The following is a 24,760-nucleotide window of genomic DNA, read 5'->3' on the forward strand; positions in this document are numbered from 1 at the left end:
ATATAACTATAAACATAACTCCAATGGTTTATTAATTATATAATTTTCTTCATTATCATATCTATATCAAGCCATAGAAACATCTATGATTTGAACGGTGGTGTCATTGCTTGCTATATTAGAGGGTGGATAACTAAAAAGTTAATTTTCCAATTAAATAAAAATATAGTACTGATCTTGGGTTCAACTTGCATGTGCCCGTGTAATTTTCATCTCATGTGGTCCAATGTAGAATTTTGCAGCTTAAATGGCGGTGTTGTGATTCCACTGATTGGGGTATTAGTATTGGAACATTATAACTTGTGATTAAATTGTTTCATGATTAATTATTTCATGTTTATTATGTTTCTAATTTCATTTAATTAATTTATTGTCTCATATATATCAATGTTAAAATATATCTTAATCCATGTATCCATATATATGGGTGTGATACTAGGTAAAAATAAAGTTATACACATAGAAGGTGGTTTTTTATATTAATTTTGATTCTTTTAAAAATAAATGAAATATTAAAATATGACGTATATTACTCTCCCTGTTGTATCAAGCTATGTATTTCAACATTATGAATGAATACAAACTCCAAATATATACTTTCTATCTAATATGCAGTTCGACTCTTCTTTCGCGATCAGGGAAAAAACCAACAAAGAAAACTCGTAAATGAGCTTATTTATCACATATATTTGAAGCATAAGAAGTTTCAATTATTTTAGCAGTAAACTAACAAGAAATCAAACACCCAAACAAGCATACATATAAGCCGATAATCATGGAATTTAGGCTCCACAATATTCCTTGAGAGGATCCGGCGAAGACCTACCAGCATCTGTGTAGATAAAATCAATGAACTTGTAGTAATCAAAAGGCTTGTAGAGCAAAGGATGATCTTTATTCACCAACTCTTCCGGAGTCTTAATCACACACCCTTCTTTCGGAACCGAAAACAATCCGATAGTGTATCGAGCTTCATCCCCGCTCACCACCACCCTGTGGATTGGAGCATGCAGTCGCCCGTTTGTCCATGCCTGTAAATGACGTGTATCGGTGAAGTAAAATACGAGATTTGTTACAAATGAAAAGGCCAAAAAATTATTTAAAAAATCATGATCTCCATTCATGAAAAATAGTCTCAACAGTATATGACACGTATTTTAATGAGAAATTAGTAAAATGAAGGAAATACATGTTTTGAGTATGTTGTAAAAAAATTGAAAAAATATCACTATTTTTTGTAAACGAGGATAGTAGTAACATACATGGAAAGAGGTCGCGACCATGACAACGATTGAATCGAGTGATGTAGGATCTGCAGGGATCCAAGTTTTGCCATCTTTGGTAAGAATCTGCAAACCGTTAACATGATTGAGCTGATGCAATATGGAGATAATGTTCTTGTCTGCATGGGGAAAAAATCCGAGCGTTGAGTGAGGCGTTCGAGGCGCCTCGTACTTCTGGAAACGACAGAGGTAATTCGTGGAGTTGAGGTGTTCGTCTATGTATTTTTCCAGTCCAAGACTCTCCACCACCATCCGCCTCACAATCTTGTCCAGTTCAGACAGTTTCTCACATTATAACTGTATATCTTTGCTGTTACAATAGTACAATCAAGAAGGAAATAATCTGTCTTAATGCACAATTTTTTTAGTCAAAATTTAATGTTAGATGAAAGCTTAAAATATAATGCAACCCAATTGATGTTTCCAAATAAACACAAACAATATTCAACAAAAATTAATGTAAAAAAGACACTATGTAGAACACTAGTACATAAGTATCATAAGAGAAACTATTATATGAATCTCAATAGTCAAATCATCAAAAGTTGGCAACATTAACCTTTTTAGTAGACCCACATGTATTAAAAATGGTCATCAAGAAGGTAGTATTAATAAATTAAACAAAAAGGGGATTGAACCTGAAAGTGGGATTGCCTTGATCAGGCCACATCAGGTTGGCGAAGGTGTCGACTACGTGAGACGAGAGGGCGCCATCGATGCCCATACTTTCCATGAGTGGACTAAAATTGTTTTGGCCAATATAGCCATGTAAAGGTTTATGAGAATTGTTAAGTAGTTTGATGGCTAAAGGGAGATCGAAAAGTTGTCGAATCCCATCACCAACTGATTTCCTCAACTCAAAAGGAATAATGTTATTGAATGTAGCTTCAAAACACCCATATTCTTGAAGGGCTTCTCGAATTTGGATTTTGGTTGATTCCCACCTTGGAGAATCATTTTCTCCTAGGTTGTTCAAATCAATCAAAGGGAGCTTCATGCTTGCACAACTCATTTTTATGAATAAAAACTTAGGTAGCTCCCTTCTTGTAGGAAAAAACAAATGATCTTGGTTTTGGTTATGGTATAATTTCCATTTTATAGGGATGTTTATAGATCTTGGTTGTGGTTATGCTCTATTAGGTTTGTAAGATTGTATTCGAGATTAAATTTGTAGTGTGTTTGGTTCATGAGATTCAATCCCAAAACTCAATCGTAGATGGATCATGAGATAAGTAGTCATAGCTAACCCCTACGACTAAAATAATCTCACAACTCAATCTTAGGTTATATCTTGGTATTATTTTATCTTGGAAACCAAATAGTTGGCGGTTTAATTATTCATTAAAAAGCTCATTTAGTAGGTATGGGTACACATGAATACTTGTTAACATAGTACGGACCGAACTAACCAAATCCAATCCAATACAGGCTCAAATATGAGCCACAACAACTAACTCTATACTACTACTACTACTACTACTATTTTAATTATTTGTACTTTAAATTTTATCTTTTTTAAATTATATTCACTCAAATTACTTATATATTTTTCAAAATCTTTTTGCAATTGATTTTTTTTTCCAAATAATTATAGGAAGATAAATTTGAATATACATATTTAATGTTCCATCTATCTCATATAAATAGTCCACTTCTATATTTGGTGACTTTTTTTGTCTAATGAAGTGGAGTTCATTCTCCACTAATACTCCAAATCACTTTCTCTCTCAAATCCTCTCATATATTACCAATTTTGCATCAACCCATGTCATCCCAAAAGTGTCTATTTTTATGGGACGAAGGGAGTAATATTTAACGTGATTCAAAAATCATCTAATAAATATATATGAAATACTATTAAAAATAGAAAATTATAGGAATATATATAATTTAATTCTCGAATATAACAATTTTTAATTTGGAGTACTACAATTTAATAAAAAAAACATTAAAAGTACATTTTAAAAAAAAATGATAAAATAATAATTTAATTTATGGGTTATCCAACCTAGCTTGGGCTAGATTGAGTCTAAATTTATAGAAAGAAAATGCAGCCCAATCTCGCCTACTTTAGTCATGGGCCTGGGTCTAGAATGGTCTTGACATGCGCCGCCAATTGACAACTCTTAAAAGGATGTAATGTGATGGTTGACATTTAATTTGCATTAAAAATGCTCAAGCCAAGCAAGCAAATGGAAACAACCATCAAACCACAAGAACAAAACACACCCAAACTAACACCAAAAGTAAAGAAAAGCTAGAAAGTAAAAACATCTATATCATGGCTCTAGCCTCTAGGTATTAAAAACAAACACCAACCCAAAAATGATTACATGTTGTTAATGGTTTTGGACTTATGTTTACTCCATCCGTCCCATAGAAATAGACCATATTTCCTTTTTTGTTCGTCCCATATAAATAGTCCATATCCATTTATGGTTAACATTTTTTCTTCTTCTCTTTTAGTTTATCATTTATGGTCCCACCACTCATTACACAATTTCAACTACTTTTTCTTCTTCTCTCTTACTTTACCAATTACAGTACATATTAAAACCCATGCCAACTCTAAAGGGCTTATTTCTATGGGACGGAGGGAGTATAATTTAGTGGGCAGATAGTAACTCTGGATTATTTTTGTCTATGTAATTAATTATACACGTTAATATGGGTTTGGTTCTAATATAGTACTATTGAACTGTGATTAATGACTAATTAATTTTAATGACCGAATTGGAGTCCAAATTAGGGCCATCAGATGTACGTAATTGAGTGGTTTTTTTTTATGAGATTCGCTGATGTGTAAATTATTTCGGTCTTCATTACAAACTCATTTTACTTCATTGTAGTAGGTTTATTAATTTATTCCGGTACGTAGTACTTTGAAACTAAAGTATGATTTTACTTACTTCCAGTAGGTTATGAAATAATTCAACACATGTTTCATTCAAATTCATTGAACTGGATTTTTACTTACCTCTAGTAGTTTCAACTAAGTCTTGGGCTGGCCCGAATAGCCTGCCAAATTTATAGGTTAGGGCTGAAAATTTCCAGCCCGATTAGCCCGCACCCGATTAACCCGCAACCGTTAGGGCCAAACCCGAAAACCCGATGGGCTGGCCTGGAAACTCAATAAAATTTATATTGTTCTATTTGTTTGACTCTAATTCGACACTTCAGTTATTATTTTATAATATAGATTACTGAAAAAATAACTTTCCATTTTATATATTAAGTTTTTATTAGAATAAGAGATAAATGAATTAGAAACTTCAAATTCACTAAAAAATATATTTAAATTTCTAAACATGCTTTAAAATTTCTTGATGTTATGTTTTATTTTGTATAAATCTCAAATATTAGTATTTGATCATGTTTATTTTTGAGTTTACGCATATATCTTAAATTTATCATAATTAAATATTTTATATTTTATAAATATAACTAATTTACAACATTATTTATTGGATTGATCGCATGTTAATTTTATCGGTAGCAACCCGATTAACCCGATGGGCTAGCCCGAAACCCGAGCTTTTAGGGTTAGGGTTGAACTTTTATAACTCGGAAAAATCACAACCCGATTTGCTCGCACCCGATTGACCCGCAACCCGAATAGGGTTGGCCCAAAACCCGGTGGGCTGGCCCGATAGACATCCCTAAATATAACTATAAACTTAACTCCAATGGTTTATTAATTATATAATTTTCTTCATTATCATATCTATATCAAGCCATAGAAACATCTATAATTTGAACGGTGGTGTCATTGTTTGCTATATTAGAGGGTGGATAACTAAAAAGTTAATTTTCCAATTAAATAAAAATATAGTACTGATCTTGGGTTCAACTTGCATGTGCCCGTGTAAATTTCATCTCATGTGGTCCAATGTAGAATTTTGCAGCTTAAATGGCGGTGTTGTGATTCCACTGATTGGGGTATTAGTATTGGAACATTATAACTTGTGATTAAATTGTTTCATGATTAATTATTTTATGTTTATTATGTTTCTAATTTCATTTAATTAATTTATTGTCTCATATATATCAATGTTAAAATATATCTTAATCCATGTATCCATATATATGGGTGTGATACTAGGTAAAAATAAAGTTATACACATCGGAGGTGGTTTTTTAAATTAATTTTGATTCTTTTAAAAATAAATGAAATATTAAAATACGACGTATATTACTCTCCCTGTTGTATCAAGCTATGTATTTCAACATTATGAATGAATACAAACTCCAAATATATACTATCTATCTAATATGCAGTTCGACTCTTCTTTCGCGATCCGGGAAAAAACCAACAAAGAAAACTCGTAAATGAGCTTATTTATCACATATATTTGAAGCATAAGAAGTTTCAATTATTTTAGCAGTAAACTAACAAGAAATCAAACACCCAAACAAGCATACATATAAGCCGATAATCATGGAATTTAGGCTCCACAATATTCCTTGAGAGGATCCGGCGAAGACCTCCCAGCATCTGTGTAGATAAAATCAATGAACTTGTAGTAATCAAAAGGCTTGTAGAGCAAAGGATGATCTTTATTCACCAACTCTTCCGGAGTCTTAATCACACACCCTTCTTTCGGAACCGAAAACAATCCGATAGTGTATCGAGCTTCATCCCCGCTCACCACCACCCTGTGGATTGGAGCATGCAGTCGCCCGTTTGTCCATGCCTGTAAATGAAGTGTATCGGTGAAGTAAAATACGAGATTTGTTACAAATGAAAAGGCCAAAAAATTATTTAAAAAATCATGATCTCCATTCATGAAAAATAGTCTCAACAGTAGATGACACGTATTTTAATGAGAAATTAGTAAAGTGAAGGAAATACATGTTTTGAGTATGTTGTAAAAAAATTGAAAAAATATGACTATTTTTTGTAAATGAGGATAGTAGTAACATACATGGAACGAGGTCGCGACCATGACAACGATTGAATCGAGTGATGTAGGATCTGCAGGGATCCAAGTTTTGCCATCTTTGGTAAGAATCTGCAAACCGTTAACATGATTGAGCTGATGCAATATGGAGATAATGTTCTTGTCTGCATGGGGAAAAAATCCGAGCGTTGAGTGAGGCGTTCGAGGCGCCTCGTACTTCTGGAAACGACAGAGGTAATTCGTGGAGTTGAGGTGTTCGTCTATGTATTTTTCCAGTCCAAGACTCTCCACCACCATCCGCCTCACAATCTTGTCCAGTTCAGACAGTTTCTCACAGTATAACTGTATATCTTTGCTGTTACAATAGTACAATCAAGAAGGAAATAATCTGTCTTAATGCACAATTGTTTTAGTCAAAATTTAATGTTAGATGAAAGCTGAAAAAAAAATGCAACCCAATTGATGTTTCCAAATAAACACAAACAATATTCAACAAAAATTAATGTAAAAAAGACACTATGTAGAACACTAGTACATAAGTATCATAAGAGAAACTATTATATGAATCTCAATAGTCAAATCATCAAAAGTTAGCAACATTAACCTTTTTAGTAGACCCACATGTATTAAAAATGGTCATCAAGAAGGTAGTATTAATAAATTAAACAAAAAGGGGATTGAACCTGAAAGTGGGATTGCCTTGATCAGGCCACATCAGGTTGGCGAAGGTGTCGACTACGTGAGACGAGAGGGCGCCATCGATGCCCATACTTTCCATGAGTGGACTAAAATTGTTTTGTCCAATATAGCCATGTAAAGGTTTATGTGAATTGTTAAGTAGTTTGATGGCTAATGGGAGATCGAAAAGTTGTCGAATCCCATCACCAACTGATTTCCTCAACTCAAAAGGAATAATGTTATTGAATGTAGCTTCAAAACACCCATATTCTTGAAGGGCTTCTCGAATTTGGATTTTGGTTGATTCCCACCTTGGAGAATCATTTTCTCCTAGGTTGTTCAAATCAATCAAAGGGAGCTTCATGCTTGCACAACTCATTTTTATGAATAAAAACTTAGGTAGCTCCCTTCTTGTAGGAAAAAACAAATGATCTTGGTTTTGGTTATGGTATAATTTCCATTTTATAGGGATGTTTATAGATCTTGGTTGTGGTTATGCTCTATTAGGTTTGTAAGATTGTATTCGAGATTAAATTTGTAGTGTGTTTGGTTCATGAGATTTAATCCCAAAACTCAATCCTAGAGGATCATGAGATAATTAGTCATAGCTAACCCCTACGACTAAAATAATCTCACAACTCAATCTTAGGTTATATCTTGGTATTATTTTATCTTGGAAACCAAATAGTTGGCGGTTTAATTATTCATTAAAAAGCTCATTTAGTAGGTATGGGTACGCATGAATACTTGTTAACATAGTACGGACCGAACTAACCAAATCCAATCCAATACAGGCTCAAATATGACCCACAACAACTAACTCTATACTACTACTACTACTACTACTATTTTAATTATCTGTAATTTAAATTTTATCTTTTTTAAATTATATTCACTCAAATTACTTATATATTTTTCAAAATCTCTTTGCAATTGATTTTTTTTAAATAATTATAGGAAGATAAATTTGAATATACATATTTAATGTTCCATCTATCTCATATAAATAGTCCACTTCTATATTTGGTGACTTTTTTTGTCTAATGAAGTGGAGTTCATTCTCCACTAATACTCCAAATCACTTTCTCTCTCAAATCCTCTCATATATTACCAATTTTGCATCAACCCATGTTATCCCAAAAGTGTCTATTTTTATGGGACGAAGGGAGTAATATTTAACGTGATTCAAAAATCATCTAATAAATATATATGAAATACTATTAAAAATAGAAAATTATAGGAATATATATAATTTAATTCTCGAATATAACAATTTTTAATTTGGAGTACTACAATTTAATAAAAAAAAACATTAAAAATACATTTTAAAAAAAATGATAAAATAATAATTTAATTTATGGGTTATCCAACCTAGCTTGGGCTAGATTGAGTCTAAATTTATAGAAAGAAAATGCAGCCCAATCTCGCCTACTTTAGTCATGGGCCTGGGTCTAGAATGGTCTTGACATGCGCCGCCAATTGACAACTCTTAAAAGGATGTAATGTGGTGGTTGACATTTAATTTGCATTAAAAATGCTCAAGCCAAGCAAGCAAATGGAAACAACCATCAAACCACAAGAACAAAACACACCCAAACTAACACCAAAAGTAAAGAAAAGCTAGAAAGTAAAAACATCTATACCATGGCTCTAGCCTCTAGGTATTAAAAACAAACACCAACCCAAAAATGTTTACATGTTGTTAATGGTTTTGGACTTATGTTTACTCCATCCGTCCCATAGAAATAGACCATGTTTCCTTTTTTGTTCGTCCCATAGAAATAGTCCATATCCATTTATGGTTAACATTTTTTCTTCTTCTCTTTTAGTTTATCATTTATGGTCCCACCACTCATTACACAATTTCAACTACTTTTTCTTCTTCTCTCTTACTTTACCAATTACAGTACATATTAAAATCCGTGCCAACTCTAAAGGGCTTATTTCTATGGAACAGAGGGAGTATAATTTAGTGGGCAGATAGTAACTCTGGATTATTTTTGTCTATGTAATTAATTATACACATTAATATGGGTTTGGTTCTAATATAGTACTATTGAACTGTGATTAATGACTAATTAATTTTAATGACCGAATTGGAGACCAAATTAGGGCCATCAGATGTACGTAATTGAGTGGTTTTTTTTGATGAGATTCGCTGATGTGTAAATTATTTCGGTCTTCATTACAAACTCATTTTACTTCATTGTAGTAGGTTTATTAATTTATTCCGGTACGTAGTACTTTGAAACTAAAGTATGATTTTACTTACTTCCAGTAGGTTATGAAATAATTCAACACATGTTTCATTCAAATTCATTGAACTGGATTTTTACTTACCTCTAGTAGTTTCAACTAAGTCTTGGGCTGACCCGAATAGCCTGCCAAATTTATAGGTTAGGGCTGAAAATTTCCAGCCCGATTAGCCCGCACCCGATTAACCCGCAACCGTTAGGGCCAAACCCGAAAACCCGATGGGCTGGCCTGGAAACTCGATAAAATTTATATTGTTCTATTTGTTTGACTCTAATTCGACACTTCAGTTATTATTTTATAATATAGATTACTGAAAAAATAACTTTCCATTTTATATATTAAATATATAAATTATATATTAAGTTTTTATTAATAGAATAATAGATAAATGAATTAGAAACTTCAAATTCACTAAAAAATATATTTAAATTTCTAAACATGCTTTAAAATTTCTTGATGTTATGTTTTATTTTGTATAAATCTCAAATATTAGTATTTGATCATGTTTATTTTTGAGTTTACGCATATATCTTAAATTTATCATAATTAAATATTTTATATTTTATAAATATAACTAATTTACAACATTATTTATTGGATTGATCGCATGTTAATTTTATCGGTAGCAACCCGATTAACCCGATGGGCTAGCCCGAAACCCGAGCTTTTAGGGTTAGGGCTGAACTTTTATAACTCGGAAAAATCACAACCCGATTAGCTCGCACCCGATTGACCCGCAACCCGAATAGGGTTGGCCCGAAACCCGGTGGGCTGGCCCGATAGACATCCCTAAATATAACTATAAACTTAACTCCAATGGTTTATTAATTATATAATTTTCTTCATTATCATATCTATATCAAGCCATAGAAACATCTATGATTTGAACGGTGGTGTCATTGCTTGCTATATTAGAGGGTGGATAACTAAAAAGTTAATTTTCCAATTAAATAAAAATATAGTACTGATCTTGGGTTCAACTTGCATGTGCCCGTGTAATTTTCATCTCATGTGGTCCAATGTAGAATTTTGCAGCTTAAATGGCGGTGTTGTGATTCCACTGATTGGGGTATTAGTATTGGGACATTATAACTTGTGATTAAATTGTTTCATGATTAATTATTTCATGTTTATTATGTTTCTAATTTCATTTAATTAATTTATTGTCTCATATATATCAATGTTAAAATATATCTTAATCCATGTATCCATATATATGGGTGTGATACTAGGTAAACATAAAGTTATACACATAGGAGGTGGTTTTTTAAATTAATTTTGATTCTTTTAAAAATAAATGAAATATTAAAATATGACGTATATTACTCTCCCTGTTGTATCAAGCTATGTATTTCAACATTATGAATGAATACAAACTCCAAATATATACTATCTATCTAATATGCAGTTCGACTCTTCTTTCGCGATCCGGGAAAAAACCAACAAAGAAAACTCGTAAATGAGCTTATTTATCTCATATATTTGAAGCATAAGAAGTTTCGATTATTGTAGCAGTAAACTAACAACAAATCAAACACCCAAACAAGCATACATATAAGCCGATAATCATGGAATTTAGGCTCCACAATATTCCTTGAGAGGATCCGGCGAAGACCTACCAGCATCTGTGTAGATAAAATCAATGAACTTGTAGTAATCAAAAGGCTTGTAGAGCAAAGGATGATCTTTATTCACCAACTCTTCCGGAGTCTTAATCACACACCCTTCTTTCGGAACCGAAAACAATCCGATAGTGTATCGAGCTTCATCCCCGCTCACCACCACCCTGTGGATTGGAGCATGCAGTCGCCCGTTTGTCCATGCCTGTAAATGACGTGTATCGGTGAAGTAAAATACGAGATTTGTTACAAATGAAAAGGCCAAAAAATTATTTAAAAAATCATGATCTCCATTCATGAAAAATAGTCTCAACAGTAGATGACACGTATTTTAATGAGAAATTAGTAAAGTGAAGGAAATACATGTTTTGAGTATGTTGTAAAAAAATTGAAAAAATATGACTATTTTTTGTAAACGAGGATAGTAGTAACATACATGGAAAGAGATCGCGACCATGACAACGATTGAATCGAGTGATGTAGGATCTGCAGGGATCCAAGTTTTGCCATCTTTGGTAAGAATCTGCAAACCGTTAACATGATTGAGCTGATGCAATATGGAGATAATGTTCTTGTCTGCATGGGGAAAAATCCGAGCGTTGAGTGAGGCGTTCGAGGCTCCTCGTACTTCTGGAAACGACAGAGGTAATTCGTGGAGTTGAGGTGTTCGTCTATGTATTTTTCCAGTCCAAGACTCTCCACCACCATCCGCCTCACAATCTTGTCCAGTTCAGACAGTTTGTCACAGTATAACTGTATATCTTTGCTGTTACAATAGTACAATCAAGAAGGAAATAATTTGTCTTAATGCACAATTGTTTTAGTCAAAATTTAATGTTAGATGAAAGCTTAAAATATAATGCAACCCAATTGATGTTTCCAAATAAACACAAACAATATTCAACAAAAATTAATGTAAAAAAGACACTATGTAGAACACTAGTACATAAGTATCATAAGAGAAACTATTATATGAATCTCAATAGTCAAATCATCAAAAGTTAGCAACATTAACCTTTTTAGTAGACCCACATGTATTAAAAATGGTCATCAAGAAGGTAGTATTAATAAATTAAGCAAAAAGGGGATTGAACCTGAAAGTGGGATTGCCTTGATCAGGCCACATCAGGTTGGCGAAGGTGTCGACTACGTGAGACGAGAGGGCGCCATCGATGTCCATACTTTCCATGAGTGGACTAAAATTGTTTTGTCCAATATAGCCATGTAAAGGTTTATGTGAATTGTTAAGTAGTTTGATGGCTAAAGGGAGATCGAAAAGTTGCCGAATCCCATCACCAACTGATTTCCTCAACTCAAAAGGAATAATGTTATTGAATGTAGCTTCAAAACACCCATATTCTTGAAGGGCTTCTCGAATTTGGATTTTGGTTGATTCCCACCTTGGAGAATCATTTTCTCCTAGGTTGTTCAAATCAATCAAAGGGAGCTTCATGCTTGCACAACTCATTTTTATGAATAAAAACTTAGGTAGCTCCCTTCTTGTAGGAAAAAACAAATGATCTTGGTTTTGGTTATGGTATAATTTCCATTTTATAGGGATGTTTATAGATCTTGGTTGTGGTTATGCTCTATTGAGTTTGTAAGATTGTATTCGAGATTAAATTTGTAGTGTGTTTGGTTCATGAGATTCAATCCCAAAACTCAATCGTAGATGGATCATGAGATAATTAGTCATAGCTAACCCCTACGACTAAAATAATCTCACAACTCAATCTTAGGTTATATCTTGGTATTATTTTATCTTGGAAACCAAATAGTTGGCGGTTTAATTATTCATTAAAAAGCTCATTTAGTAGGTATGGGTACGCATGAATACTTGTTAACATAGTACGGACCGAACTAACCAAATCCAATCCAATACAGGCTCAAATATGACCCACAACAACTAAGTCTATACTACTACTACTACTACTACTACTACTACTACTACTACTATTACTACTATTTTAATTATTTGTACTTTAAATTTTATCTTTTTTAAATTATATTCACTCAAATTACTTATATATTTTTCAAAATCTCTTTGCAATTGATTTTTTTTAAATAATTATAGGAAGATAAATTTGAATATACATATTTAATGTTCCATCTATCTCATATAAATAGCCCACTTCTATATTTGGTGACTTTTTTTGTCTAATGAAGTGGAGTTCATTCTCCACTAATACTCCAAATCACTTTCTCTCACAAATTCTCTCATATTTTACCAATTTTGCATCAACCCATGTCATCCCAAAAGTGTCTATTTTTATGGGACGAAGGGAGTAATATTTAACGTGATTCAAAAATCATCTAATAAATATATATGAAATACTATTAAAAATAGAAAATTATAGGAATATATATAATTTAATTCTCGAATATAACAATTTTTAATTTGGAGTACTACAATTTAATAAAAAAACATTAAAAATACATTTTAAAAAAAATGATAAAACAATAATTTAATTTATGGGTTATCCAACCTAGCTTGGGCTAGATTGAGTCTAAATTTATAGAAAGAAAATGCAGCCCAATCTCGCCTACTTTAGTCATGGGCCTGGGTCTAGAATGGTCTTGACATGCGTCGCCAATTGACAACTCCTAAAAGGATGTAATGTGAGGATTAACATTTAATTTGCATTAAAAATGCTCAAGCCAAGCAAGCAAATGGAAACAACCATCAAACCACAAGAACAAAACACACCCAAACTAACACCAAAAGTAAAGAAAAGCTAGAAAGTAAAAACATCTATACCATGGCTCTAGCCTCTAGGTATTAAAAACAAACACCAACCCAAAAATGTTTACATGTTGTTAATGGTTTTGGACTTATGTTTACTCCATCCGTCCCATAGAAATAGACCATATTTTCTTTTTTGTTCGTCCCATAGAAATAGTCCATATCCATTTATGGTTAACATTTTTTCTTCTTCTCTTTTAGTTTATCATTTATGGTCCCACCACTCATTACACAATTTAGACTACTTTTTCTTCTTCTCTCTTACTTTACCAATTACAGTACATATTAAAACCCGTGCCAACTCTAAAGGGCTTATTTCTATGGGACGGAGGGAGTATAATTTAGTGGGCAGATAGTAACTCTGGATTATTTTTGTCTATGTAATTAATTATACACATTAATATGGGTTTGGTTTTAATATAGTACTATTGAACTGTGATTAATGACTAATTAATTTTAATGACCGAATTGGAGACCAAATTAGGGCCATCAGATGTACGTAATTGAGTAGTTTTTTTTTATGAGATTCGCTGATGTGTAAATTATTTCGGTCTTCATTACAAACTCATTTTACTTCATTGTAGTAGGTTTATTAATTTATTCCGGTACGTAGTACTTTGAAACTAAAGTATGATTTTACTTACTTCCAGTAGGTTATAAAATAATTCAACACATGTTTCATTCAAATTCATTGAACTGGATTTTTACTTACCTCTAGTAGTTTCAACTAAGTCTTGGGCTGGCCCGAATAGCCTGCCAAATTTATAGGTTAGGGCTGAAAATTTCCAGCCCGATTAGCCCGCACCCGATTAGCCCGCAACCGTTAGGGCCAAACCCGAAAACCCTATGGGCTGGTCTGGAAACTCGATAAAATTTATATTGTTCTATTTGTTTGACTCTAATTCGACACTTCGGTTATTATTTTATAATATAGATTACTGAAAAAAAAACTTTCTATTTTATATATTAAATATATAAATTATATATTAAGTTTTTATTAATAGAATAATAGATAAATGAATTAGAAACTTCAAATTCACTAAAAAATATATTTAAATTTCTAAACATGCTTTAAAATTTCTTGATGTTATGTTTTATTTTGTATAAATCTCAAATATTAGTATTTGATCATGTTTATGTTTAAGTTTACGCATATATCTTAAATTTATCATAATTAAATATTTTACATTTTATAAATATAACTAATTTACAACATTATTTATTGGATTGATCGCATGTTAATTTTATCGGTAGCAACCCGATTAACCCGATGGGCTAGCCCGAAACCAGAGCTTTTAGGGTTAGGGTTGAACTTTTATAACTCGGGAAAATCACAACCCGATTAGCTCGCACCCGATTGACCCGCAACCCGAATAGGGTTGGCCCGAAACCCGGTGGGCTGGCCCGATAGACATCCCTAAATATAACTATAAACCTAACTCCAATGGTTTATTAATTATATAATTTTCTTCGTTATCATATCTATATCAAGCAATAGAAACATCTATAATTTGAACGGTGGTGTCATTGCTTGCTATATTAGAGGGTAGATAACTAATAAGCTAATTTTCAAATTAAATAAAAAATAGTATTGATCTTGGGTTCAACTTGCATGTGCCCGTGTAATTTTCATCTCATGTGGTCCAATGTAGAATTTTGCAGCTTAAATGGCGGTGTTATGATTCCACTGATTGGGGTATTAGTATTGGAACATTATAACTTGTGATTAAATTGTTTCATGATTAATTATTTCATGTTTATTATGTTTCTAATTTCATTTAATTAATTTATTGTCTCATATATATCAATGTTAAAATATATCTTAATCCATGTATCCATATATATGGGTGTGATACTAGGTAAAAATAAAGTTATACACATAGGAGGAGGTTTTTCAAATTAATTTTGATTCTTTTAAAATAAATGAAATATTAAAATATGACGTATATTACTCATTCTATTGTATCAAGCTATGTATTTCAACATTATGAATGAATACAAACTCCAAATATATACTATCTATCTAATATGCAGTTCGACTCTTTTTTCGCGATCCGGGAAAAAACCAACAAAGAAAACCCGTAAATGAGCTTATTTATCACATATATTTGAAGCATAAGAAGTTTCAATTATTTTAGCAGTAAACTAACAAGAAATCAAACACCCAAACAAGCATACATATAAGCCGATAATCATGGAATTTAGGCTCCACAATATTCCTTGAGAGGATCCGGCGAAAACCTACCAGCATCTGTGTAGATAAAATCAATGAACTTGTAGTAATCAAAAGGCTTGTAGAGCAAAGGATGATCTTTATTCACCAACTCTTCCGGAGTCTTAATCACGCACCCTTCTTTCGGAACCGAAAACAATCCGATAGTGTATCGAGCTTCATCCCCGCTCACCACCACCCTGTGGATTGGAGCATGCAGTCGCCCGTTTGTCCATGCCTGTAAATGACGTGTATCGGTGAAGTAAAATACGAGATTTGTTACAAATGAAAAGGCCAAAAAATTATTTAAAAAATCATGATCTCCATTCATGAAAAATAGTCTCAACAGTAGATGACACGTATTTTAATAAAAAATTAGTAAAGTGAAGGAAATACATGTTTTGAGTATGTTGTAAAAAAATTGAAAAAATATGACTATTTTTTGTAAACGAGGATAGTAGTAACATACATGGAAAGAGGTCGCGACCATGACAACGATTGAATCGAGTGATGTAGGATCTGCAGGGATCCAAGTTTTGCCATCTTTGGTAAGAATCTGCAAACCGTTAACATGATTGAGCTGATGCAATATGGAGATAATGTTCTTGTCTGCATGGGGAAAAAATCCGAGCGTTGAGTGAGGCGTTCGAGGCGCCTCGTACTTCTGGAAACGACAGAGGTAATTCGTGGAGTTGAGGTGTTCGTCTATGTATTTTTCCAGTCCAAGACTCTCCACCACCATCCGCCTCACAATCTTGTCCAGTTCAGACAGTTTCTCACAGTATAACTGTATATCTTTGTTGTTACAATAGTACAATCAAGAAGGAAATAATCTGTCTTAATGCACAATTATTTTAGTCAAAATTTAATGTTAGATGAAAGCTTAAAATACAATGCAACCCAATTGATGTTTCCAAATAAACACAAACAATATTCAACAAAAATTAATGTAAAAAAGAAACTATGTAGAACACTAGTACATAAGTATCATAAGAGAAACTATTATATGAATCTCAATAGTCAAATCATCAAAAGTTATCAACATTAACCTTTTTAGTAGACCCACATGTATTAAAAATGGTCATCAAGAAGGTAGTATAAATAAATTAAACAAAAAGGGGATTAAACCTGAAAGTGGGATTGCCTTGATCAGGCCACATCAGGTTGGCGAAGGTGTCGACTACGTGAGATGAGAGGGCGCCATCGATGCCCATACTTTCCATGTGTGGACTAAAATTGTTTTGGCCAATATAGCCATGTAAAGGTTTATGTGAATTGTTAAGTAGTTTGATGGCTAAAGGGAGATCGAAAAGTTGTCGAATCCCATCACCCCTACGACTAAAATAATCTCACAACTCAATCTTAGGTTATATCTTGGTATTATTTTATCTTGGAAACCAAATAGTTGGCGGTTTAATTATTCATTAAAAAGCTCATTTAGTAGGTATGGGTAAGCATGAATACTTGTTAACATAGTACGGACCGAACTAACCAAATCCAATCCAATACAGGCTCAACTACTACTACTACTACTACTACTACTACTAATAATAATGTTCCATCTATCTCATATAAATAGTCCACTTCTATATTTGGTGACTTTTTTTGTCTAATGAAGTGGAGTTCATTCTCCACTAATACTCCAAATCATTTTCTCTCTCAAATTCTCTCATATTTTACCAATTTTGCATCAACCCATGTCCTCCCAAAAGTGTCTATTTTTATGGGACGAAGGGAGTAATATTTAACGTGATTCAAAAATCATCTAATAAATATATATGAAATACTATTAAAAGTAGAAAATTATAGGAATATATATAATTTAATTCTCGAATAAAACAATTTTTAATTTGGAGTACTACAATTTAATAAAAATACATTAAAAATACATTTTTAAAAAATTGATAAAACAATAATTTAATTTATGGGTTATCCAACCTAGCTTGGGCTAGATTGAGTCTAAATTTATAGAAAGAAAATGCAGCCCAATCTCGCCTACTTTAGTCATGGTCCTGGATCTAGAATGGTCTTGACATGCGCCGCCAATTGACAACTCCTAAAATGATGTAATGTGATGGTTGACATTTAATTTGCATTAAAAATAAGATATTGATCAAATTTCAATAGTTGTTCTTAATTTTATTTTATTTTTGATGAAATGAAAAATGCTCAAGCCAAGCAAGCAAATGGAAACAACCCTCAAACCACAAGAACAAAACACACCCAAACTAACACCAAAAGTAAAGAAAGCTAGAATGTAAAAACATCTATACCAGGGCTCTAGCCTCTAGGTATTAAAAACAAACACCAACCCAAAAATGTTTACATGTTGTTAATGGTTTTGGACTTATCAAGGAGCTTTTCATCGTGTTTAGCAAAAAAATCGAATTTTCGAACCGAACCAAATCAAAATTTTGAAATTCGGTTCAGTTTTTTCAGATTTTTTGGTTCAGTTCGGTTATTAAAATATAAAAATTTTGATTTTTCGGTTCGGTTCGGTTATGGTGAAAAAATAAAATGAAAATAAAAAAACCAAATTATATTTTAAATGTAATATTATATGCAAAACTAAATTTAAATATAGAAATGCGGAACAAGGTCATATGTAGGTGATGCACTTTTTATTAGCACTATAAATATCTGCAAGTTAGTAGGAATAGTATAGCTAAAAGTTAGTACCTGACATCGATCACGAGGAAAACAAGCACATACTGTCTATCTTCTACTAAAACTCAATTACTGTTTGGAAAACCGAAAGTTTTGAGAATTTTTGAAAACAAAGAACTTTTGAAAGCAAAGAAACAACTAATTGCAAATAAATCACGGAGGTAAAAGTATTGAGCCTTTTGAGCATCAAATTATGAACACTATCAGTTGATAATACATGGCTTTTAATTTCTTCCGGTGCATCTCTAAAAAATTCTTCCTCAGGTACAAGTTCAATGTCAGGATACTTCGTCTTAAAATCCTTGCATGCCTTTATTGCTTTGACATAGTGATTTTTCTCGTACATCAAGTTGTGAAGCTGCAAGGTTGTCAAGTCTACAGGTGCCTTAGCACGCTCAGATTCTGCTTTAATACGATCTTCTTCAATCAAGATCGGCCTATTAGCCTGTTAAAGACCATTCACAGCTGATGAAGCTTATTCACATGGTACTATTTTGAACATTGAAATGTAATATCAACACAGACGCATAGGCATTGAGAAGTAGTAGGCACATGTGAGCTGAGGGCATCAACAAACTTACACAACTTCCCATCAAAAAATTACTGTCTACCAAATTCACAAGATTTATCAATTTCAATCTGTTAATAATACCATTCCTAAAGAAGTGCTCGCTTAATCCAGATGGATATGAAGTGAATACCAAAGCGCCTAAATCTATTAAACCCTAAACAATTTCAAGTCTCCGGCAACGAAATTGAACCCCGATGATAAAAAAATGGTATAAGTGCATTAATTTTAAATGAATCGGAAGCCGAATAGAATCCAGACCTGACACAGAGTAACAAAATTAAGGAGAGTCTTGAGTAATAAGTTCTCTGAGCTGGGATTTCGGGTTTGACATCAACGCGTTTGGCGACTGGGGGATGTACAATGTATTGGGTGGTTCGGGTTCCGGTTCATCGACGCCGGGCACCCAAGGCTCGTCGACGCCGGCGGGGTTCCGGTTCATCGACGCCGCACATTGAAGATGTTCCACGCTCACTTTGATTGAGTCGACAGAGAGGTCAAAAAATTTTGCGGCATCTACAAGACTGTAGCGCCTCATTACCAAAGCGGAGCCACGGGAGCCGACATTCTGAGATCGGCTTTGCGAGTCTATTTCGACGACACCGGCAAAGAATTCATACATGTCGATGTTTGGAGGTCGTCAAAGACGAGGCAAAGGGGGCCGGCGGTGTCCAGTCCAGCACGGGCTCGACCTTGAAGCGCACGGCATTGTGTATCTGGCGGGACAACTCGGTATTCCGCCTCCACCGCGTCCGGGGGATGATTCACCGGCGGAGTAGTTTTTATAATTTCTATAAAATTGTATTTTAAATTATGTCTTTTTTATTTATTTTGCCACAAATTTAATTATGTATTTTTTTTAGGATTTTAAGTTGTAATTTTATTTTATTTAATGAAGTGTAATTTTATTAATTGAATTTGTTGGAAATAAAAATAAAAAATGAAATTGAATGAATAGTTAAGGGATGAGATGGTTAAGAGACGGATAAGAGATGGAGGGTTGCAGGTTCTGTCTCTAAATTAAGAGATGGAGTGAAAAGTACAGTGGGGGCCATGAATAGTTAAGAAATGAGACGGATAAGAGACAGCGTTGCGGATGGCCTAAGGGTTGTAAACAAAATTATAGTTTTGTCCATGTATGTATAATTCAATAGTGACATTCCTCAAATCAATTTATATGAAATTTGATGAGACATCCTTGTTAGGAGAAAGGTAGTTGTCAAGGAAATTGTACTCCCCTAAATCCATGTCCGCGTATTTTTTTTTCATTTCGATTTTGATTGGGACGGAGGGAGTACTATATAGTTTACTACAAATGATACATAAGTATATACTCCAACAATTTATTTAACTTATGAAACTAAGTATATAATATGCGCCATCTTTTTCTACTTATTTATAACTAAATACCATAGCTGATTTGGTTTGATGGCTGATTAGTTAATTACCATAAAAACAAATTGAAAATTATTTATAGTTTCAGAACCCGATTTTGATTTACTTCTAACATTTTGTTTTTGGAGATGAGGAAACTACTCCTGTCATTCTATAATAGTAGAGTTATTTATCACCTTAGTACATTCCATAGTAGTTGAGTCATTTCTCTTTTAGTAAAAGTCAACACATTTATTTTCACTTACTTTACCCACTTTTACTTTATTCTCTCTCAATCTCTCTACATTTTCCATTTCCTATTTTATCATTTCTTTACTTAACTCACTTAACACAATTTTTCTTGAATCGCGTGTCGAAGAAACACCCCTGCTAATGTAGAAAACGGAGGGAGTATATGATTGGTTTGGGAAAGTCATGAACTAGCTTGTGTTTTCTTGAAGTAAGAGGACACATCACACATGTGATCCCAAATTTTTTTATTAGCATTATTAGTTCTTATTAAAAGTGTTGTAGATATTAACTAAGTGAAGTAGTGTATGTGCATGGAAGCAATGGTGGAATGCTCAACACACAACCAAGAAGAAGATATTCAAAAGATAGTTAAAACGGCTACTAGCCGTTGGATGCTGGCGTTGGAAGCTTCTGTTCACAGCAGTTGCAACTGATTAGTAACGAAGCTCTCATTTACCTAATGAGCTCTAGATTGTATAAATAGATAGCTATGAAGAGTTAGATAGTTAGTTGCTATAACACATTCTTGATATTCACTGAATATGATTCCACATTTTTCTCAAAGAAATATTCTTCACTTCTTCATCATCATTTTCTTGTTTCATTCTTGATCGGCTATCTCATTGCATAATTCAACAATTGGCGCCGCCTGTGGGAATCGCGTGAGATTGATCGATCAAACGGTGCTGCAATGGCGGCTAGACTCGAAGCTGAAAAGTTCACGGGTAGAAATGATTATGGATTATGGAAGATGAAGATGAGGGCGATTCTGGTGCAGCAAGGCTTGGCTTCTGTTCAGACTTCGACTGAATCAGATGGAAAAGGGAAGGCTGCACTGGATGATAAGGCACAAGTAAAGATGGAAGAGATGCAAATGAAAGCTCATAGCGCAGTTATCCTATGTTTGAGAGATGCAAATGAAAGCTCATAGCGCAGTTATCCTATGTTTGGGAGATAAAGTGTTGTGCGAGATCAAAGGACTGCATCTGGAATCTTGAAAAAGCTTGATGAGGTTTATTTGGCCAAGTCCCTGGCTAATCGCCTATACATGAAGAGAAGGCTATATTCGTATAGTTTCTCAGAGGATAAGCCCATTATAGAGCAATTGGAGGACTTCTGCAAATCACTGGATGATCTTGAGGCAGTGGATGTCAAGATCAGTGATGAGGATAAGGCTATCCTAGTACTAAATGCCCTCCCAAATTCATATGATCAGTTGAGGGACGTCATTCTATACGGAAGGGACAAGGTCATCACCTACAATGAAGTGCACTCTGCACTTATGGCTAAGGAACTGCAGAAAGGCAATCAAAGAGTTCCTGAACAGCATCAGCCTGAATCTCTCAACATCAAAAAATGGAGCAAGAAGAAGTTCAAGAAGAAGGCTGATGAATCTAAGCCAGAAAGCTCTGGAATGAAGGAGACAAGATCTTGCCATTGGTGCAAGAAACCAGGACATTTGAAAAATGAGTGTTTTGCTTGGAAGAAGAAAATGGCTTCTGAAAACAAGTCCCATTCAAATGTCATCAGCAGTGATGGAGAGGAAGCTGCTGAAGTCATGAATGTTATGGACAAGATTGAAAGGGGTTCTTGGATAATGGACTTCGGGTGTTCATTTCATATTTGTCCACACCTTGATTGGTTTCAAGACCTAGTATAATGTAATGGATCAGTACTGCTAGGCAATGACAATGCATGCAGAATCAAGGGTGTTGGCAGAATCAAGCTCAGATTAGGTGATGGATCTATCAAAATTCTCTAAAAGTCAAGTACATTCCAGAAGTGAAGAAGAATCTGATATCTCTTGGTACACTTGAAAGAAAGGGCTATTCTTTTGTATCTGGGAATGGAATGATGAAATTCTGCAAGGGACAAGAGGTAAAGATGGTGGCTCAGAGAGGTGGAAGTCTGTATTACTTGCAGGCCACTGCAATCATTGGTGAAGCCAATGTCACTACACGATATGATATGAGACAATGGCATCTGAAGCTTGGGCACCCGGCAGAAGGGACATTGAAAGCTCTAGTCCAGAAAAAGCTCATTGAAGTCAGCAATGAGGAAAAGATGAATAAGTGTGAGGATTGCTTGTAAAAGTCATGGATTAAATATGCCCGGTCAATGGATTTTGACCAAACAATGTGACGAGACATTTAATTTTATGAAATTAAATGATATAGCGTCGATCTACATTTTACGTAGATAAATGTAGTATATTCACTTTCTCTAATCCGATTTCCGGTGAGTGAGAAATAGTGGATTAAAGTTGGGCATAATTAGCTTTTAATTAAAGCTTTAAGTTAGAGCTTAGGGAATAATTAACTATTGTTAATTATCCCACATTGGAGAAGTAACACATCTTTTAATGTGTTTAAATTAAGTGACTTTATGTTACTTGATAATTATAGTGGATGAAGATGGGTGAAAGAGCCCACACGCGCGCGCCGCCGCCGCCGCCGCCCGCCCGAGCCCGTGCCCGTGGTCGCGGGCCTCAGGCCCGATCTCGATCTTGGACTTGGACTTGGACTTGGCAATTGGTCTTTGGGCTTGGGTGTGGACAATTACTAATCTTTTTAGACCACCGCCGAGTCAGCAATCTAAGTGGTCTGACACATTGTCAAGCGTGGCACAGTCAAAGCCTACACGGCTGCCACGTGAGAAATCCACACGCTCCACACGCGAAAGGCACACGTCTGCCACAAGCTCTCGTAACGGTCGTAACGTTCGGTAGTTACACTCTCGCAATGATGACAGCTATCATGGCTGTTGACCCCTCAGCAGTGGACTGAGCCTATAAATAGGCTAGCCATTCCATGCATCTCTACACAACATTCACAAGCATTTGCACCATAAGCTTTATCCCTCTCTGCACTGTCTTTCTGTCGAAGCTCTGCCCTCTCCTCCATCCAGTTCGTCGGAGCTCTGCTGATAGCGGTGCTGCTTCACCAGAGACGTAGCCGTTTTACCTTTGGGGACGACACGCCAAACCGAGAGCACTACCGAGGCGTATCTCGTCTTGCGGGAAGAGGCCTCCTCGACTCGGCTATCAAACTTCACTGTTTAGTTGTTTCAATTTTCAGTTGTAATTTCAGTTCAGTTTTCCATTTGTTTCCTTCTTTTGGGTTGTATTACGCCCTACTGTTATCTCTTGTAATCCAGAAACCAACAATCGCAAGACGAGATATAACTTCCCTTTGAAGAAATTTGGACCTTAAACTGAACTAAAACTTTCGAAACAATTAACACCTTTTGCTGGAGATGTCGACCGAATCTAACACCGCTGCTGCCACCTCCGCCGCTGCCATTCCCTCCACCATGGCGACCACTGGACCGGTCAATACTTCGTCGATTCCGACGATGATACCCACTCCCGGGCGATATCCATCTTCATCAACAACCCCTTGGGAGTTCGTTAACCCCATTGGGCACACTGGTGGATCCACCTCGAGTGGATTGGTTGGTTCCACTTTTAGTGTTTCCTTCGGATCCTTTAATGGATCGAGTGCTGGGGCCTTCGGGTCTCACACGAATGTTGGGGCCTTCGGGTCTCATGCGGGTGCTAGTCCCTTCGGGGATAGTACGATCATGGCGGGCTCTATGCCAGCATGAATGGTGGGGGCTCTATGCCCAACCATGGTGTTGGCTCCTTCGGGGGCAACGGAATTGGTTCCTTCCATGGACCAAGTGCAGCACCTTTGGCACCAAGAATGATGCCACCTGCCGAGAAGCCACCAAAGTTTGGAGGATCTGACTTCAAAAGGTGGTACCAAAAGATGTCGTTCTATTTGACAATATTGGGCGTCGCCAACTTCCTCACGGAAAACGAGCCGCCCGCGCCAAGTGATCAAGAGACTAGGCTCGAAGTCATGGCGGACTACGAAGCTTGGAGAAAAGAGGATTATCTATGTAAAAATTTTATTTTAAGTGCATTAGATGATAGCCTCTACAATGTATACTCCAATGTAACCACATCTAAACAAATGTGGGAAAGCCTAGAAAAGAAGTATAGCATAGATAATGCTGTAGGTACTGAACAAGTTGTAGCATCCAAGTTTATGGACTACAAGATGGTCGACTCTCGACCTATCATGGAGCAAGTCCAAGAGCTCCAAATGATCATCCACGCATTAGTGGCTGAAGGGATGACCTTGCCCGACAAATTCCTAAGGTGCACGATCATTGACAAGCTTCCTCCCAGTTGGAAGGACTT

The 24,760-nt window shown here is 34.8% G+C and overlaps 2 protein-coding genes and 2 pseudogenes across 2 annotated transcripts; all 4 read right to left on the reverse strand.

The window, feature by feature from the left end:
- Nucleotides 1–639: 639 nt before the first annotated feature.
- Nucleotides 640–2,364, reverse strand: LOC121799248 (annotated as a pseudogene).
- Nucleotides 2,365–5,585: 3,221 nt separating this feature from the next.
- LOC121799527 (probable 2-oxoglutarate-dependent dioxygenase AOP1) lies at nt 5,586–7,309 on the reverse strand. The gene is made up of 3 exons (XM_042198921.1): nt 6,868–7,309; nt 6,209–6,539; nt 5,586–5,977 (listed from the first exon to the last, which is right to left on the reverse strand). The coding sequence occupies exons 1-3, from the start codon at nt 7,239–7,241 to the stop codon at nt 5,729–5,731; spliced, it is 954 nt and encodes a 317-aa protein (XP_042054855.1). The 5' UTR covers nt 7,242–7,309; the 3' UTR covers nt 5,586–5,728.
- A 3,248-nt stretch (nt 7,310–10,557) lies between these two features.
- On the reverse strand, nt 10,558–12,277 carry LOC121800201 (annotated as a pseudogene).
- A 3,294-nt stretch (nt 12,278–15,571) lies between these two features.
- On the reverse strand, nt 15,572–19,465 carry LOC121800205 (probable 2-oxoglutarate-dependent dioxygenase AOP1). Its single transcript, XM_042199793.1, has 5 exons — nt 19,334–19,465; nt 18,647–18,804; nt 16,821–17,030; nt 16,162–16,492; nt 15,572–15,930 (listed from the first exon to the last, which is right to left on the reverse strand). Exons 1-5 carry the CDS (start codon nt 19,463–19,465, stop codon nt 15,682–15,684), a joined length of 1,080 nt encoding a protein of 359 aa, XP_042055727.1. The 3' UTR covers nt 15,572–15,681.
- Between the last annotated feature and the right edge of the window lie 5,295 nt (nt 19,466–24,760).

The sequence above is a fragment of the Salvia splendens genome, chromosome 4 (assembly GCF_004379255.2).
Source record: "Salvia splendens isolate huo1 chromosome 4, SspV2, whole genome shotgun sequence".
NCBI classification, from domain to species: domain Eukaryota; kingdom Viridiplantae; phylum Streptophyta; class Magnoliopsida; order Lamiales; family Lamiaceae; genus Salvia; species Salvia splendens.

What these genes read in the sequence shown, in the direction of transcription:
- LOC121799527 (XM_042198921.1), bottom strand. Translation starts at nt 7,241, where the DNA reads ATGAGTTGTGCAAGCATGAAGCTCCCTTTGATTGATTTGAACAACCTA. An exon ending in CAAGGCAATCCCACTTTCAG is followed by an intron (nt 6,540 to 6,867) that starts GTTCAATCCCCT and finishes CTATTGTAACAG; the next exon opens with CAAAGATATACAGTTATACT. An exon ending in TGGTCGCGACCTCGTTCCAT is followed by an intron (nt 5,978 to 6,208) that starts GTATGTTACTAC and finishes CTTCATTTACAG; the next exon opens with GCATGGACAAACGGGCGACT.
- LOC121800205 (XM_042199793.1), bottom strand. Translation starts at nt 19,465, where the DNA reads ATGAGGCGCTACAGTCTTGTAGATGCCGCAAAATTTTTTGACCTCTCT. An exon ending in TGCAAGGATTTTAAGACGAA is followed by an intron (nt 17,031 to 18,646) that starts GTATCCTGACAT and finishes AGATTATTTTAG; the next exon opens with TCGTAGGGGTGATGGGATTC. An exon ending in TGGTCGCGACCTCTTTCCAT is followed by an intron (nt 15,931 to 16,161) that starts GTATGTTACTAC and finishes CGTCATTTACAG; the next exon opens with GCATGGACAAACGGGCGACT.